The sequence below is a fragment of the Pseudorca crassidens genome, chromosome 1 (assembly GCF_039906515.1).
Source record: "Pseudorca crassidens isolate mPseCra1 chromosome 1, mPseCra1.hap1, whole genome shotgun sequence".
NCBI classification, from domain to species: Eukaryota; Metazoa; Chordata; class Mammalia; order Artiodactyla; family Delphinidae; genus Pseudorca; species Pseudorca crassidens.
The window spans coordinates 114295818-114311652 of NC_090296.1; the positions used below are offsets into that span (position 1 = coordinate 114295818).

Sequence of the window (15835 nt, forward strand, 5' to 3'; positions counted from 1 at the left end):
CAAAGCCACTGGGCTTAACCTACTGCCCTGTGCCAGTTCCCAAGGGGTGGCTTTCTGGGCTAATGGGATGGCCATCATGAAGCAGTAGGACAAGGGAATGAATGGTGTGAGGACAGAGTCCTAAGGAGGGAGTCAGAATTGGGTACTGACAGGCAAAGCCCCTTCCTCACACATACGGTCAAAATGGAGGAGATTTGAAGTGGCCATTGAAGACCAGAGAGAGCAGGTAACTTCCCAAGGTCAAGGTGTAACTTGGACTCAACCCACGTCCTCGGGCCTTGAAGCCAGAGCTCTTTCACTTCCCCACCAGCACCCCAGAGGAGCCTGCCCTGTGGACCCCTCGTTGGGGGGCAGAGCCACGGGGTCCAGTCACTGGAGATGCCTATAGCCTGCTTTCCATGGAGGGTCAGCCCAACTTGGGCAGGGAGTCTTACAGCACAGGCTGGGCCAGCCCTACCAGTGCTTACAGCCCTCGCTTTATGACAAATGACAGTGCAGGACTCCAGGGAAATCTGTGATATTTGGGAATGTCACAAACTAAGGTCATTCTACTTTGTCAAAAATCCATAAGGGAAGGTAAGTAAGCCAGCCTCTAAGTGAAGCTACTTCCCCGGTACAGGAAGGCAGCTCCCGGCAATTTCAGTTGTATAAGCCTCCGAGATAAAGAATGACTCAGGGTTGACTAAGAAGTCACTCAATCCATGCCTCCCACCAAACAGAGTCATCCCCAAGCGCTTCCAGTGGAGAGATGGTCTCAGAATCGTTAAAGCCTCCCTAGAGAAAGATGTCCCCCACTGCTTCTACCTTCCCATCCTTGCTGGCTCCTTTCCTCTGGAAGAAGAGGGAAGGGGCCAGGGACCAGGCTGCTATCAGAAGGATGCTGCGTTCAAACAAGCCATTCCACACTGAAGGAGGCTGATGGTGCTGCTGTCAGCGTGCTCACCCTGGGTCACCAGGAAAGCTGCAAAGCCACTCAGTAAGTCAGCAAAATACTTCATGTTCCAGGAATGCAGCCTGTTTTAATAAGCAGCCACTCACTTACCCTTCCCCAGTGGTGACGGACGGCAGCGCCAGCCTCCGAGTACCCAGCAAAGCCACTCCTCAGAGCAAACTTGGCTCCGGCACAGGGCCTGACAGTCATGGAGGGAGCAGGACGTTTCTTTCTTCCTCTGCCTTTGACCAGGGCCACAGGCAGCTAACTTACTTGGTCAACTAGGGGAGGTTAAGGGGATGCAGTAATGGCTGAGTCATTCCTATCAGATCAACCCTCCTGCAAACAACTCTGCAATCTGGGTAAAATATAAAAGACAACTACCTGAAAAGCACTAGAGAGAGAACAAAGGCAGATGCTGGAGGGAAGGAGACATTTCGAAGAAGGGAATGACACCAGCAAAGGTGAGCCCAAGGGCAGGCCCCAGTCAATAATATTCCAGATGGCTAAAATTCAGATAGAGGACACACGGCCTTACTGGTCTGAAGAACCACAGGACAAGCTGAGGGTAGACCCAGCAACTAGAAAGTGACAGGAGAAACCCTAGAAAGGAGAGAGCCACAAGGAGGAAGCCCCATATTCTTTGTAAAATCTCTGCCCAAACTTCTGCCCCTGAATTACTCGTGTACAGGGCAGGTTCCAAGCAGTCCAGCAAAGGCTGAAAATATGAACTTTCAGAGTTTGGAAAACTGAGTTTAACCAAGTTAATTGGCTGCTTAAACAAACAAGCAAACAATAACAAATCTGGAGGAACACAAGAGAATTCAGTCTCTACAGTCTCTGCTGTTCATAACGCCCAGAATACAATTCAAAATTACTAGACACATTAAAGAAACTAGAAGATTGTACCTCTGTAAGAAGCAGTCAAGGAAGACCAACCCTGAGATGACCCAGATGTTGGAATTAGCAGACAAGGATTTTAAAGCAGCTGTTATATCTATGCTCAGTGTTTCACAACAAGTTACTAGCAAAACCCGCAAAGAAAACCAGGACTTTGGCCTTCCAGCATAGAGCAAGTTTCCCCATCCACATTTCTGTCCACCATGATTCCTGCATAACCTCGAAGAGTGACCAGGCCCACCAAGAGGAAGCAAAAATATCTGGAAACAACACAGATGCTCAGAAACTACGAAACGGGCCTACCAGGTAGCCTCTCTCTCACTCCCTCACTGACCCTTCATCTGCTGAATTTTCACCCCTCAAATAACAAAGCTACCTTGCCTGTATCTAATACCTCACTTTCCCCCACTTTCCCCTGCTCTTTTCACAGTATTTGCACATCCCTGACCCTGCAGGTAGGTAGGGCAAGGATCATTACACGTTTGATGAGTACACAGGGAGTCCCAAAATAGAGTGACTTGTGCAGGGTCATCCAAGAAAACATGTTTTCTCTTCCTTCCTCTCCTGTCTCCCTGGTGCCACGGGGGCATGGCATGATTTCCAGGAGGACTGCAGACAAGGAAGCAGAATTCCCACGTGCAGTCGTTCAGATGGAGTGCTTCCCATGGGCAGCCTGGCCAAGGCGCCAAGAGGTGCTGGTCTATAGCCTGCACCCTGTTCTCCAAGCCGGGTACGCTGCAAGGGGCTACATGTGCTCTGACGGGGGCCCTCTGAGGTTGGATCTCCCCCAGGAGCAGACCCTGAGGCAAGGATTCAAAAGCAAGTAGCTTATCTGGGAGATGATCCTAAGAAGCACTGGGAGGGGTGTAGTAAAATGAGACAGGAAAGTAAAGGCAGCCAATTCAGGGTGTACTTTTGAGCAGCTTCCCGCTGTGGGTGACTGAGGTTCCATCCCACTGGGGACCACAGATATGTGCAGAACACGCCTCAGAGTTGGGTAAGGAACTTCTTACCCTAAGGGTAAGGAAGCTGGCGTATTTTTCCACTAACTCCCCATCTGTCATTGGGTGAGGGATGCCCTCCAAGGGCAGTAATTCTCTAGCACTTCCAGCCTGCCCTGCCCATAAGCCGCTCTGACTATAAAGAAGCCCTCAGCAGAGCCTCTCCCGTGAGTACCAAGTGTGGGTACCAAGGGGATGCAGGCGGTGCACTGACTCCACCTGCTAGGGGGGCAGGAAGGTGAGCCTGAGGGCCTGCCTCTTTCCCCCCACTCACCATCTGAGAGAGGTACTCACCGATGCCTGGTACACTTGAACCAGTTGAGGATGTCTGTGCATCGCGTGTAGTAGATCTGATCAAAGGGGTGTGCGTACGATTCCTGGACGGTCACGGCATAGCTGAGAACCAGACAGGAGATGGAAGCTGTGGTCAGCCCTTGGGAGGCAGAGCTGATATTCAGGATGGGGTCTCCCTCCCCAGGGGAGCCAGGCCCCACAGCCAAGTGTCCAGGGGCTCCAACCCCCCCACCCCAACCCCCCCAACCCCACTCTCCTCCTCCTGCCCTGGGTACTCTCCGCATTCAAACCTCCCTGACTCCAGGCTAGATCCAGGGCACACCCCTTACTGTCCTGTGGCCCAGCTCGCTTTCCGAAGTTCTGGTTCATTTGTTCATTTAACAGAGAATGAATAAAGGAGGGTTTCCATTTATTCTATGTGGAAGGCCCAAAGCTAGTATGTGTTAAAATACTTAATGTTTGCTCAGATCTTTATGGTCTTCAGAGCACATGCATGGAAGCTGATCTTTGCAGCAACTCTATGAAATAAGTGGTCCCATTTTACAGATGAAGAAATGAAGGCTTAGAGGCAGCTCGTCCAGGCCACACAGCTGGTACCAATAACTGTTAATATTTGAACGCCCTGTGTTAAATGTTTTAAGCCCTCTTAATCCTCACACAATCTTTTTTTTTTTAAATTTCTCATTATTATTATTTTTTGGCTGCGTTGGATCTTCATTGCTGCACGTGGGCTTTTCTCTAGTTGTGGCGAGCGGGGGCTACTCTTTGTTGCAGTGCGTAGGCTTCTCATTGCGGTGGCTTCTCTTGTTGCGGAGCACAGGATCTAGGCAACCGGGCTTCAGTAGTTGTGGCTCGTGGGCTCAGTAGTTGTGGTTCACGGGCTCTAGAGCGCAGGCTCAGTAGCTGCGGCGCGCGGGCTTAGTTGTTCCGCGGCGTGTGGGATCTTCCTGGACCAGGGCTCGAACCCGTGTCCCCTGCATTGGCAGGTGGATTCTTAACCACTGCACCACCAGGGAAGTCCCCTCACGCAATCTTATAAGGTAGGTGGTGGCATTGTTATCCTCATTTTACAGATGAGGGAACTGAGCATCAGAGACGTTAAGTGACTTCCCCAAGGTCACCCATTACCCTCTGCTTTATTATGTCTCTAGTATAGCTGGGGATGCAACGAGGACATGCCCCTGGACCTCCTGATTGAAGTGGTATCTTGTTACCTGCCTGTTAACTGTAAACCTGGACCAGGGGGTAGAAGCCACAGGGAAGCAGCTCCCAGCTTTATCAAAATAAGCCTTTCCACCTGCCCGGGCTGGCAGGAGAGGTATGCAAAGGCAGTCAGGCCAGGGTGTAAAGTGAGGACTCACACTTCCTATGCAGGCTGGGAGAGGACCTCTGCTGAGATTTTAGGGATTAATTTTTATGTCAGTTGGTATTATTCAGTGTTTTTCCCCAGAAGGCTCACTCACTTGGTCCAGATGGCCAGGTCCAGGCTATAAAAGCCCGTCTGCTTTGCCTGAGAAAACTGTCGGTTTACTTGCAGGGGGGCTGGGGCAGGCCAGCCCCCCGAGTGGGTCTCTAGCAGGCTCTCTGCTGCCAGAAATGTCAAAGGTCTAGAATTCAGAAAGAGGAAGCCAGGAGCAGTCAGCAATGCACATGTACTCAGGGTGGTGGGAAATTCTGTTTCTCTGAAGCACGGAGGATGTGAGAAGGGTCCTTGCTGAGCCTCTACCAGCCGGCACATCAGAGATGTGCGTCAGAGGCACATGTCTATGCAGACATGGCCTGAACCCATTTCATCTCCAGGCTTGGAGAAACTGAGCTCGACACCCGCCCCTGGCATCCCAAAGCCCCTTCCAACTCTGAAAATCTATGACCCTGGGCTCCTGCATCTCTACTGAGTCTCTCACTTAGAGGCAGGATAAGAGTACAGCGGCTCTGGGTCAAGTTTGAACCCTGTCACTTGTTAGCAGCCTGTCCTTAGATATAATACTTAGCTGGTATAAGCTTCCATTTCCTTACCTGTAAACCTATGATAACTATTACCAGGGACTTCATATCATTATTGCAAGGATTAGGATGGCAGTGATAGTGTCTGTCTCTCAGAGTGGTGGGAAGGTAAAGCAAGATAACACAGGTAAAATGCTCAACACAAGATAATACACATAAAATGCTTAACAGGTACACTGTCAGTGTCTAATAGATGCTGGCCATCATCATTATATGACTGGCAGTGACACACCTCCTTGCCAGGCACCGAGGGATAGTTCCTCCCTGACCATAATACGGGATGGGGAGAAAGACCACACACAGACCAGACTCCCTGCCTTTGTTAAGCACCTGGGGGAATCAGGCACCCCTTGTAGCACGGACAGGGACAGTGGGTGCTCAGAGAAAGGGCAACAGCCCAACAGAGACGGTGGGGAGGGTGTCATGGGGAACAGATCCAGCTTTGCAGGGGTGCCCTGAGCCCAGCGAGTCAGGCAACCAGAACTTGAACCAACTCCAAGTCCCCGGGTGAAGCGTGTGCCCCTGGGTTCATAGCTGGGTGGTTTAACACGCTCATTTGCCAACATGCTAACGAGGGGCCAGATTAATCTTGTAAAGCTGGGCTCTGCTAGCCAGGGGAGGTCCTTCTGCTGGGTTTTATGGTGGAGGGGCGTAATTAACGAGGAGCCATCCAGAAGCACTAATCCAGCTGGGAAATTCTCCCTAAGCGGTCTCCGGGGACCAGGGTGTGTTTCTGGAACGACACAGGCTAGACTCATCCGCGTGTAGATGGCAATGGAGCTCAGCTGGAAGAGCCAAGAAGGAAGAGGCGCCTGGTGGCACAGGGTATCACACAAGACCTCCTCCCTAGGGGCAGGAGGAGCCCCAGACCTCCTCTTAGCTGCTGGAGTCTCTCTTCGTCCTCCCATCAAAGCAGTAACTTCAGCCGATAGCCCGAACAGCCTGAAACGCCGGCTCAGTGCAGGTTCGGATCAGAATATTTCCACATTCCAAATGTATTCATGTCGGGCAGGTTTAGAAAATTAGTGAGTTTGGTTTAAGTTTGCACTGATCCACTGGTGCAAATGGCGCTCAGAGAAAAGGGAAGTCAGGGTGGGCCCTACCATCAGGGAAGGCTTCCTGGAGGAGAGGTTGGAGGCACTGGGAAAGGCAGAGGTGAGCAGACGGGAAGGAGGCGTTCCAGAAGCCGGGATACAGCACAGACTTTGGCAGGAAGCAACGGAGTCCCAGCTGGGAAAGGTGGATGAGACGGGGATTGCTGAGACTGAAGTCTGCAAACCAAAGACTAATGTGGGAGCCACCTGCTTTCTCCCTCACCCACTGGGAAATAAAGGTTTACATTCACCAAAACTAGAAGAGGTAAGGGGCCTGGATCACCACAGAATCATGTGGAAAGCTTATGAAAACTGCATATGCCTAGGCTCTACCCCAGACCTACGGAATCAGAGTCTCTGCGGAGAGGACCCAAGAGAATCTGCTTTTCACCAGCACTTCAGGGTGCCTGATGTGCAGTAAAGTCTGTGATAACTGTTCCTGCAAAGCTGGAGTTGTCAACAAGGAAAGACAATAATTGAGCTTCATGGTCCGCAAAGCCCTTTCATGAAACTGGTGCCTTGATCATCCAACAAGCCTGTGAGGCAGGGGTAACGATTCTCCCCACTTTACAGAGGCAGAGGTAGGCTCCGAGTGGTTCGGAGACATCCCCAAAGTCACAGGGCTAACAGACGGAAAACTCCAGACTGGTGTGAACCAAGGTCTCATCACTGATCTCGTGTTCTTCCCACTTCACCGAAAAGGAGCACGCTGGTGGCAACGCTGCCTTCCGCTCCAGCCTCAACTCTGTCGGGACCCCTCATGGAGCACGCGGTCACTGGAGACCACGCTGGTGTGGGCACCATCCCTCTGCCTCCCAGCCAGTCCCGCCAGGCCCTGGGTGAGGGGACTCTCCCTGCCGTGGGGCTGGGGCATTCACCCTCACAGGCATGGAGCACGGCCCTCCCCACTCACCTGCCCTCCTCCACCATCCGCTTCCCCCATCGGGCGCTCATCTTAATTTTATTTATTTGATTTATTAACATCTAAGTGACAGAGTCATCCTGGTCAGCATGGTCAATCAATTCCAGGGTATAATTTGGTTTTTCCTGATTGGGTCTCTGGTCACTGTCTTTCCGCTCACCAAATCGATACTTTCACCTTGTGCTTCAAAGTCAGGCCATCTGCAGAGCCCCGGCCTGTTCCCCCTGGACCTAGTGCCGCAGCCAGAATGCAGCTGCCCTTCCCCTGTCAGCCCTCTCTAACCCCACCAGATCAGAAGCAGCAGGGCCCCCTCACCTACCCTGCTCGGGGCAGGCTGCCGGCTGCCCTGCACATCTGAGCTGCTGCATCATTGCCAGTCCTGGGAGACCAGGAAGGCATCATGGCATTGGAGCACAGCTCATCTGGACCCCAGTCTCTCACTGCACCCCGCCTGTCTGGGGATGGGCACTGAGCCTCTCTGGGCCTCTACTTCCTCATCTGTAAAATGGCTGTAAGTGCAAATGCAGGGAGGAATACTGTCAACTACCAGATTGCATCATTCACGTTGCCTGTCACTCAACGCCCCCACCCTGACCCCCAGAGCACTGAGTCTCAGACAGAATCTACACAGCTTTGGCCCACCTTTCAGCATCTGTGCTGTGTCCCCAGCTGGACTGCAGGCCCTTGGTGGACAGCTTCCGTACCTCCTGCCTCTGCTTTTGTCCCAACAGTGCCAAGCCCAGGGTGAGGCCCCGAGGGAGTGCCTGGCTGTCCAAGAACCGCATCTTACCTCTCCCAGTGGCTGCACACGTTGGGGTCCTCGGGGTTGAGGGAGAGGACGGTTTGCAGGAGGGAGCAGACGAGGAGCCCTGCCACCGAGATCGCCATCCTGGGCCCTGCGCGGGAGAACAGAGGAGGCAGCGTCATTAATCAGACCATCTTCCCAGGCATCTGTTTGGGGCCATGACTCCTCGCGTGAAGCGGCGGAAGGGGCTCGCTAAGCTGCGAAGTTTCCCATCGTCATCGTGTAATGAGCAGCTGATATTTCACACTTGCAGGCTTTGACTAACACCGTAACGCTTCACCACTTCTGAGTAACCGGGCAGTGGGAAGGCTGAGTCAGGGAAACATTGAAATTTTAGGCCAGAGCTTCTGAAAGTTTTTTTGGTTCATGGACTTGGAGAATCTAATGAAAGTTACAGACCTCCTCCCCCACAAAATGCACATACGCACGATATTTGGCTGTGATTTCAGGGTGCCCTCAGGCCCCTGAGCCCATCCTTGGACCAAGAACCCCTGATCTTCTACCTTAAGGACAACACCCTCCCCCTGTCCCTTCTCCCTCATCTTTAATGTGCTTTGCCCATTCATTTCCTCTCTCTACTCCCTCCTTCAATGAAGACAGAGAAAAAAGGTGTCTGGTATGGCCCTGGGGACAGGTAAGCTGAGAAAACCCTTCTTAGCAGCTCTGGTCCAACAAGCCACCCAGAAGGCTGGTCCTTGCTTTTCTTGTTCCCATGGGCTATCAGCCACTGACACCCAGGGTGATGCTTCTCTGCACGTCATACCAAACCGGGGGCGAAGGGCTTGGATAGCCTGGTAAGGGGCTTTGAGGAATCAGCTTGTGGAGTCTGATCCTGGCCCCTGAAGTGACAGCCTGAGTCAGGGGTTAAGTGGGCCTCCCCAGCTACCAAGCCCCTTGGTCCTTGAATTGAGGATTCCCCAACCAAGGGCTCCTCATAGAGGCAGAGAACCATTAAGGTGGGAGCGGCTGAAATGACCTCCGAGACTCCGTCCTGTCCGGGACTCCGTGGTCCTACAGCCTTAGAGAACTGCCCAAGGGTTCCCACCTGGTGAGGGTGCAGGGGGCCCCAGAGCCACCCCCAGGGGCCCTGCAATTCATGTGTGCTGAAACATCAGCTACAGACTGAACAAACACTATGACTCAGAAAGATAGCACTATATTTCCCGTGTTCACAGATGCGATCGTGATTTGCTTAAAAGCTTTACTGAATTCAAAGGACCTTTTATTCTCAATCATCCACATTAAAAAAAAGCAGCTTCTAACAACTGGGGGCAGGGATGGTATAGAAACTCTTTTGACATTGGAAAGGGGTCCCCAGGATTGAAACGGTTGAGGATTTCTAGTCCATTGACCTGGAGTTTACCGACGAGAAGCACCTTCTTGGAGACAAGGAAGCGTAACATGGATGTCGCACACGCCCCCATTTGTACTCCGAGGGAAGCTAAATGGAGCGCCTGCCTTTGTGAAAGGTTAAACTCTCCCCTCCCAGGCCCAATAATTTCCTTGTTAAACTCTTTCTCAGCAGCTCCTTCAAAGATAAACAAATTGTCACAAATTCTGTGTAACCATGGGGGTCCAAATGATGATTAATGAGGTTTTTCTGTCTGAGATCTGGAAATAATCTGGCTAAATGGATTCTGAAAATCGGTTAAGAAAGAGAAAAGCAATTCTGGTGCTTCTGCACAATTTGCAGTCTGGGAGTTGCAAGCCACAGCCACTCCTAACTCCCCCATACGCTCACCCCACTGGCCCCCAGGCCTCGGAGGCCCCACGAGCACCTGGACAGAGGGCGCCGCACTCACTGGACCCTACACAGCGCTAGGGCTGCGGGTCATTTCAACACATTCTCCTCAAAGAGAAGGCGAGACCTTCACCTTTGGGAGGGGAAAGAGCCTGCCCAAGACATGGCATTGAGTTTGGAGGATGGGCATCTTCTCCCAGGTGAGGGTTGGGCTGATCAGACATCAAATAAATCAAGTAACGAAATAAACGAAGGGACAGCAGCGCTGAAAGGCATAAAGTCTGAACGCAAACTGCAGAGAATGCCTCATCTTGATTCTCTCCACGGCCCTGTCTCGTTACTTTGGCCGCTCCTGTAATCTCCAGCATTCTCCCGAGAGGACCCCCTGCCCACATCTTCAAATTTACGAAGCTTAGAATATCAAAGGGTGAGGCCACCTGGACTAGAGGAGACTATGCCTCTGGCCCCTTTTAATCCTTGTGATGGAAGAGGGGTGGCAGATGGAGGTAACTAGGATCGCGGCTATAATTTGGGAGATCTGCTGAAATCTTTGTGAAAACCTTTCTCTCTGAGTCAGATCTGGACAGGACAGTTTGGCTGACTCCCACTGGGCGGTGAGATACCTGGGCACCAGGGCACAGAGAGGGTAACAGGTGTGTGGATAAGCACACAGGAGGTGGAAATGGATGCGGGAGCACAGGACACCGCCAGCCAGGTGGCATTTACACAGTCTGAGGCCTCACTCCTCCGTTACTGTGTGTGTGTCAAGGCTACCGAGCAGGGAATGCTCCCCAGGACTCACCCCCAAGCCTCGATCAGCCCTGTCACCAGCATTCACAAAGTTCGCCATCTGAGGCCAAGTCCACCTCTGTGGTGGTGTGGTCGGGGGAGAAAGATGTCGGCCTGTGGATGGAAGAGGTGACTCCCCTAGGACCCCCTCAGCCCTCAGAGTTTTTCTTTGAAGCGGCCAGTCTAAAAGATGCACCTTATCACCCATCCCTCCTCCCCAGTCAGGCTGGCCCCCTCTCCTGCTCTTTCTCTCTACCAAGCCTCGCTCACATGGCTCCCCTGCCCTCAATGCCCTTCCTCCTCAACTCTGCACATCCAGACACCTGCCACAGCAGGTCCAGCTCAGGCCCCAGCCCCGCTCCCCCCGCCGCTGCAGGGCTTGGCACCTACCGCAAGCCAGCACACTACACTCATGCAGCTTCCAGCCCGGCCAGCCGGTCCAGCGCTCATCACCTCCCATCTTGCCCTGACATCCTTCCCAGCAGATTGACTTCATCTTTCCGATGTGTCCGTAAATGCTTGGAGGCTGGGGTCAAGTCCTAGTCTGTTGCCAGTCAGTTCCTTTTGGGAACTGATCTTAGAAAATGTGTTTCTACTTGTCTCCGACACTTCACTGAGGTGGAGTGAAGAGCAGCCAGAAAGGAGCCGTCCCCACCTGGGGGCAACTCATAGTCATTAACTTTAATGGGGCTTCCCGGGCTCTCCCTCTCTGAGGACAGATCCCAAAGACATATACTTCTGAGATGACTGAGGGAAAATCAATCCCGCCGTGGTGCTTATTAGGCCGACTCTATTCGGAGTAACAGAGGTTAACACAGCAGTCACCATCTGACTTGGGGCATTAATAATTAAATAGGGCTTCCCTGGTGGTGCAGTGGTTGAGAGTCCGCCTGCCGATGCAGGGGACATGGGTTCGTGCCCCGGTCTGGGAGGATCCCACATGCCGCGGAGCGGCTGGGCCCGTGAGCCATGGCCACTGAGCCTGCGGGTCCGGAGCCTGTGCTCCGCAACGGGAGAGGTCACAACAGTGAAAGGCCTGCGTACCGAAAAAAATAATAATAATAATAATTAAATAAGAAAATGCCCCTGGTTTCACTTCAGAGGAAGAGAGCATGTAAGTAGATCAGCCGGTTCCCTCCCCTCTGACCCACGCTCCTTGCATAGTAAGAAGCAGAGGAAGGGAGTGACGTTCCAGAGGTGGAGAAATTTCTTTCCTGACTGGAGGTATGGCTGCTTTACACCCGCTGAACTGGAGGTGAGGCTCACACCTGCCCACAGGTGTAGTCACTCCGCACACCTGGCAGGGCCTGAACTAATCAAACTCCTGGAGCGCCACCTGCCCAGCCCTGGGCTGTGCTTCCAGGACACAAAGAAAGAACACGAGTCAGCTGCAGCCCATTTGCGGAGAAGAAAGCAGCAAGCGGTTATGTCCCCCCGGAAGCCCATGGAAAACTTGGTGGAGGGGTGGGACTTCAGGCGCACAGAATACGCAAAGGGAGAGGGCAAATAAACGGCATTCAGGGGAAGTACTGCATAAGCAAGCGACTGGAGGCAGGAACGTGCAGGTGGTGCTGGAGGGCCTGGGAGGGTGTGCCCTGTGGAGCAGAAGCGGGCAACATGGGAAACTTTGGGAGGCGTTTTCGAAAATTCTGTTCTATGAAGCGCTAGTCCCAGGAGATACTGATAAAAAATCTCCCAGACCGAGATTTCCCTGAGAGGCGAAGTTCAGGAAATGCTGCACGCTACGGCCTCATCTTAAATATCCACACTGCATCCGAGCAGACCTTAGGCTCTGGGGAGACTCAGAGTAAAGAGACCTGTTTGTTTCACCCAGTCTTTCCCACAGAACTTTCTAGGGAGCTCTGTAGCAGCAGACTTCTTCAGGATACTGGTCTGGTAAACTCTGCTCCTCTCCATCAACGTCAAGTCTGGAGGAAGTCCTGGTCCTGCCAACCTGCATCCTTAGAGTTCGTATCCATTTGTTTACGCTAACACCCGAGGGCCTTCTGGGCCTGGCACCTGGTGTTAAAGGGACTCTGCCACTGGGTATTAAAGACACACTGACATCACAGCAAAGGACCCCTCCTCCTAGCCTGGGCCTTCTGTCCTGGCCTGGGTCGGCCCTGTAGGCTGAGCAGACCTTACAGATGGCAGCATCCTCTGCAGGTCCTGCCTTCTGCTGGGGGCCCCGCCAGCACCAGCACCTGTAGAGTCCAGCTTGTCTCTCTGATGGCAACACACACCTGTCCAGACACCAGCTGCTCACATGAAGCAAGATGCATAAAACTGGGGCAGAGGGCAGACAGACAAACAGATGGCCTCTGCCCCAGGATCAGTCGTGATGACCTCATGGTCCATCTGTGCAAAAATCTCCCCCATCTGCTTCGCTTCCACCACCTGCCTAGTCCTCCTGACTGTGCCAAAAATCTTGGACACTGGAGCCTGGTCCGTGTGGCTGGAACCTGCTCTCTGTCCATCCCAGTCTCCTCTAGGGAGCCCTTCCTTCTCAACAACTTTGCATTGGCAGCAGGAGTGGTCAGGCACTATTTTGTGGGTCCTGGGAGGTTTCCAGTCACAACGCTGGGGATCGATTGGTAGTGGCTGCTTGGAATGCTCTCCTGAGGGGAACATGCCATGATTGATTAGTAATGCCTCTCGTGGGCACTGGATGGGAGAGGGACACACGGGTGCCATGCACTTGTCATCCCTGTCTTACATTGCTGAACGGTTGTTTTAACTTTGGAAAGCGCTCCTCTCCTATATGAACCACCTGCATGTGGCCTCAGCTCTTCCCTCTGGGCCTTAGATCCTGCCCATCATTTTCCTTCCCTTTGTACGACACCAGCAAAACACACTTCTCGAGGGCAGGGGTTTTGGTCTATTGTGTTCATTGACATCCCCAGAACCCAGACCATTGCCTGTACAGAGAGGGGGCTCAATCCATCTCTGTCGACTCCACAAATTGTTCACTCTACAGCCAACCACCCACCCCGACCTCTCAGCCGTCCCGAACCTCAGGATCACCCACAGGATTGCCTGTGTCTGTCTTGACAGAGGCCACCAAAGACCTGTCCTGAGAGCAGGTCTTACCGTATGGGGCACTCCACCCTGCACTGACCTTGCACCGCAGAGACACCAATCTGTTGGCGATGGAGACAGTGGGCACTGTGACACCCTGAGAGCGATTCAAAGGCTCCTGCCTGGGCCACCCCGCCAACACCGGGGTATATCTGTTCCAGGAACCAGCACAAGGCGGGCATTGAAGCCCACTCAATAGCTCAAGCTGCAATGGGGGACTGACTGGTGTTCCGAGAGCCTCATGAAAAGGCGCATTCAGGCTCGGGAAGCAGACGAAGCAAACCCCAAACAGGCACTGATAAAGCAAACGTCTCACATTCCTCCCGGCATGCGGGTGTACAGAGAGAGATTTTTATCTTCTATTTATAGTATACACGCACACACACACACATACACACACACACACACACACACACACACACTCCTCTGTTTTTTCCTGAATAAAACAAAAAAGCCAAGTTTGCACTCAATGGGGCAAATGCCAAGGTTATCATCCTGTCTAGTGGACCTTCCCTTTCATCTTCCCACTGTTCTCTCAGCTGGCTCCCAGTCCCCAAGCCCCTCTCTGTTTACTGGCCTTGCTGGGGGTCTGATTAGTGCCAGAGGAGAAGAGAAGCAGCGATCAGCCCATAATTAAGAGGCTTCACCCTTCGCCTTGATGAAGCCTCCTGCCCTCCAGCAATCCCACCAGGGGCCGGGCGTATGTTGAATGCTTTCTAATCTCCCTGCACCTAAAAAAAAAAAAAAAAAAGTTAAAAAAATAGATCCATAGCTCTCAATCTCCAAAAGAGTGATTCCCTGACCGCAGAAGCACAGCAGAAATTCCCAGCGTCAACACGGAGGCCCCGCCAGGTGCCTGCCCGCTGGGATAAAATGGGGGATTGGAGTCACCTCCTGAGACATGGTAAACGTCCTCGTTCCCAGCCTCCACCAAACTGATAAATTCTGCTTTCTCCTTGGCCGGGAAAGCCTCGGGCTGCAAACCCTGAAAATGGTACCACGGAGGCCTGCAGTGCCCATGAATCAGGGTCAGAAGACCGTCCTGCCCCTGTGCCCTCAAGTCCTGCAGAGAACAAGTGGCCCTGACATTAGTCAGGCTCCGAGAGAAATCACAGCCTATCCCCAGGGCAGGGGAGCGGGGAGGGGGAGCGGACAGAGGTGTAGAAACCAACAAATTCATGAAGCACCCGCCTCCCTCCCCCATTATGTGCAACCCCTGGGCTCTGAGCCCTCAGCCCTCCCGTTCCCAGGCAGGCAGCAGCTGCGCCCCCAGCCTCCAGCCCCTCTGAAGACGAAGGGAGAAAACTTATCTGTGTTCTTAGGCCATTTCATTTCTCATAGAGCAATTATCTCCATCTTTCCATTTCTTTGCAAATCAGGGTACACTCAACCGGCGTGGCCAAACCAGAGGCTGCCTGTGCCCTCACCAACACAGCCCACTCCGGGCCTGCTCTGCTCCCTTCTCCCACCCTCTCCCAGGGCTGTGGGGTTCTCTGAACTATGGGAACCCCACATGCCCTGGCATTAAATCATGGCCGCACCCACAAAACCCTCATAGACAAGTCAGTCACTCAGGGCCATACAGCCCCAGCCCCATGAGGATTAGTCCCCATTCCCACTTGCTCTGCAAAAAAACATTTCTAAAACCACAAGATGCAACCACAGATGCCCAGATGGGAAAAGAGCACTGAGGGTTGGGGCCCTGTAGAGTGACCCATCACCGGGTCAAGCCTCCCCACTGCGCTGAGCTGCGAGGATGAACAGCTGGACAGCAAGCCACGTGGTACCAGAACTGGCACCTGGACAGACCTGGGAGCATCACCTGTCAACACCTCATCCCACAGGAGGGCAAACTGCCCCCAGGTGACTTCAAGGTCACATGACACATTGGTGGCAGGGCTCATGGAAGGCAAAAGCAGAGCTGGACTGACATGGATTCAAATTCTGACTCCACCGTACTGGCTACTTAACCTGGATAAACTCATTTACCTGCTTTGGGGCTGTTTCACAGCAATCAGGTAAGACCAGCTTCACAGGGCTGTTAGGATATCAAATGAGTCAGCAGGTAAAGTGCTTGGTCCAGAATCTAACACACAGAATGTGCTCAATAAAATATTAGTTTCCTGCTGACTCCTATCCCACCCACCCCCCCCCATCTCAAAGACCCTTCCAACTCTCTAATTCTGAATTCTAAAATTTGTAAGGAGCTGGGTAAATATGGATGGAAAAATCCTCTGCTGGAAAGTCTAGGCTTGGCTATATGTATTTGGTGACTC

At 52.8% G+C, this 15835-nt stretch overlaps 1 protein-coding gene across 25 annotated transcripts in view; it reads right to left on the reverse strand.

Annotated features, from left to right (window-relative positions):
- Positions 1 to 15835, reverse strand: part of MEGF11 (multiple EGF like domains 11) — a 430600-nt gene that overhangs the window by 242627 nt on the left and 172138 nt on the right. For all 25 annotated transcript variants that reach the window (XR_010946313.1, XR_010946306.1, XR_010946317.1 and 22 more), the window contains 2 exons: positions 7937 to 8042; positions 3127 to 3228 (listed from right to left, as the gene is read on the reverse strand). Coding sequence is in view for 20 of the 25 variants with exons in the window: in XM_067751212.1 (XP_067607313.1) it covers positions 3127 to 3228; positions 7937 to 8042 (208 nt within the window). In the remaining 5 variants the exon portion in view is untranslated. The remainder of the gene's footprint in view (positions 1 to 3126; positions 3229 to 7936; positions 8043 to 15835) is intronic.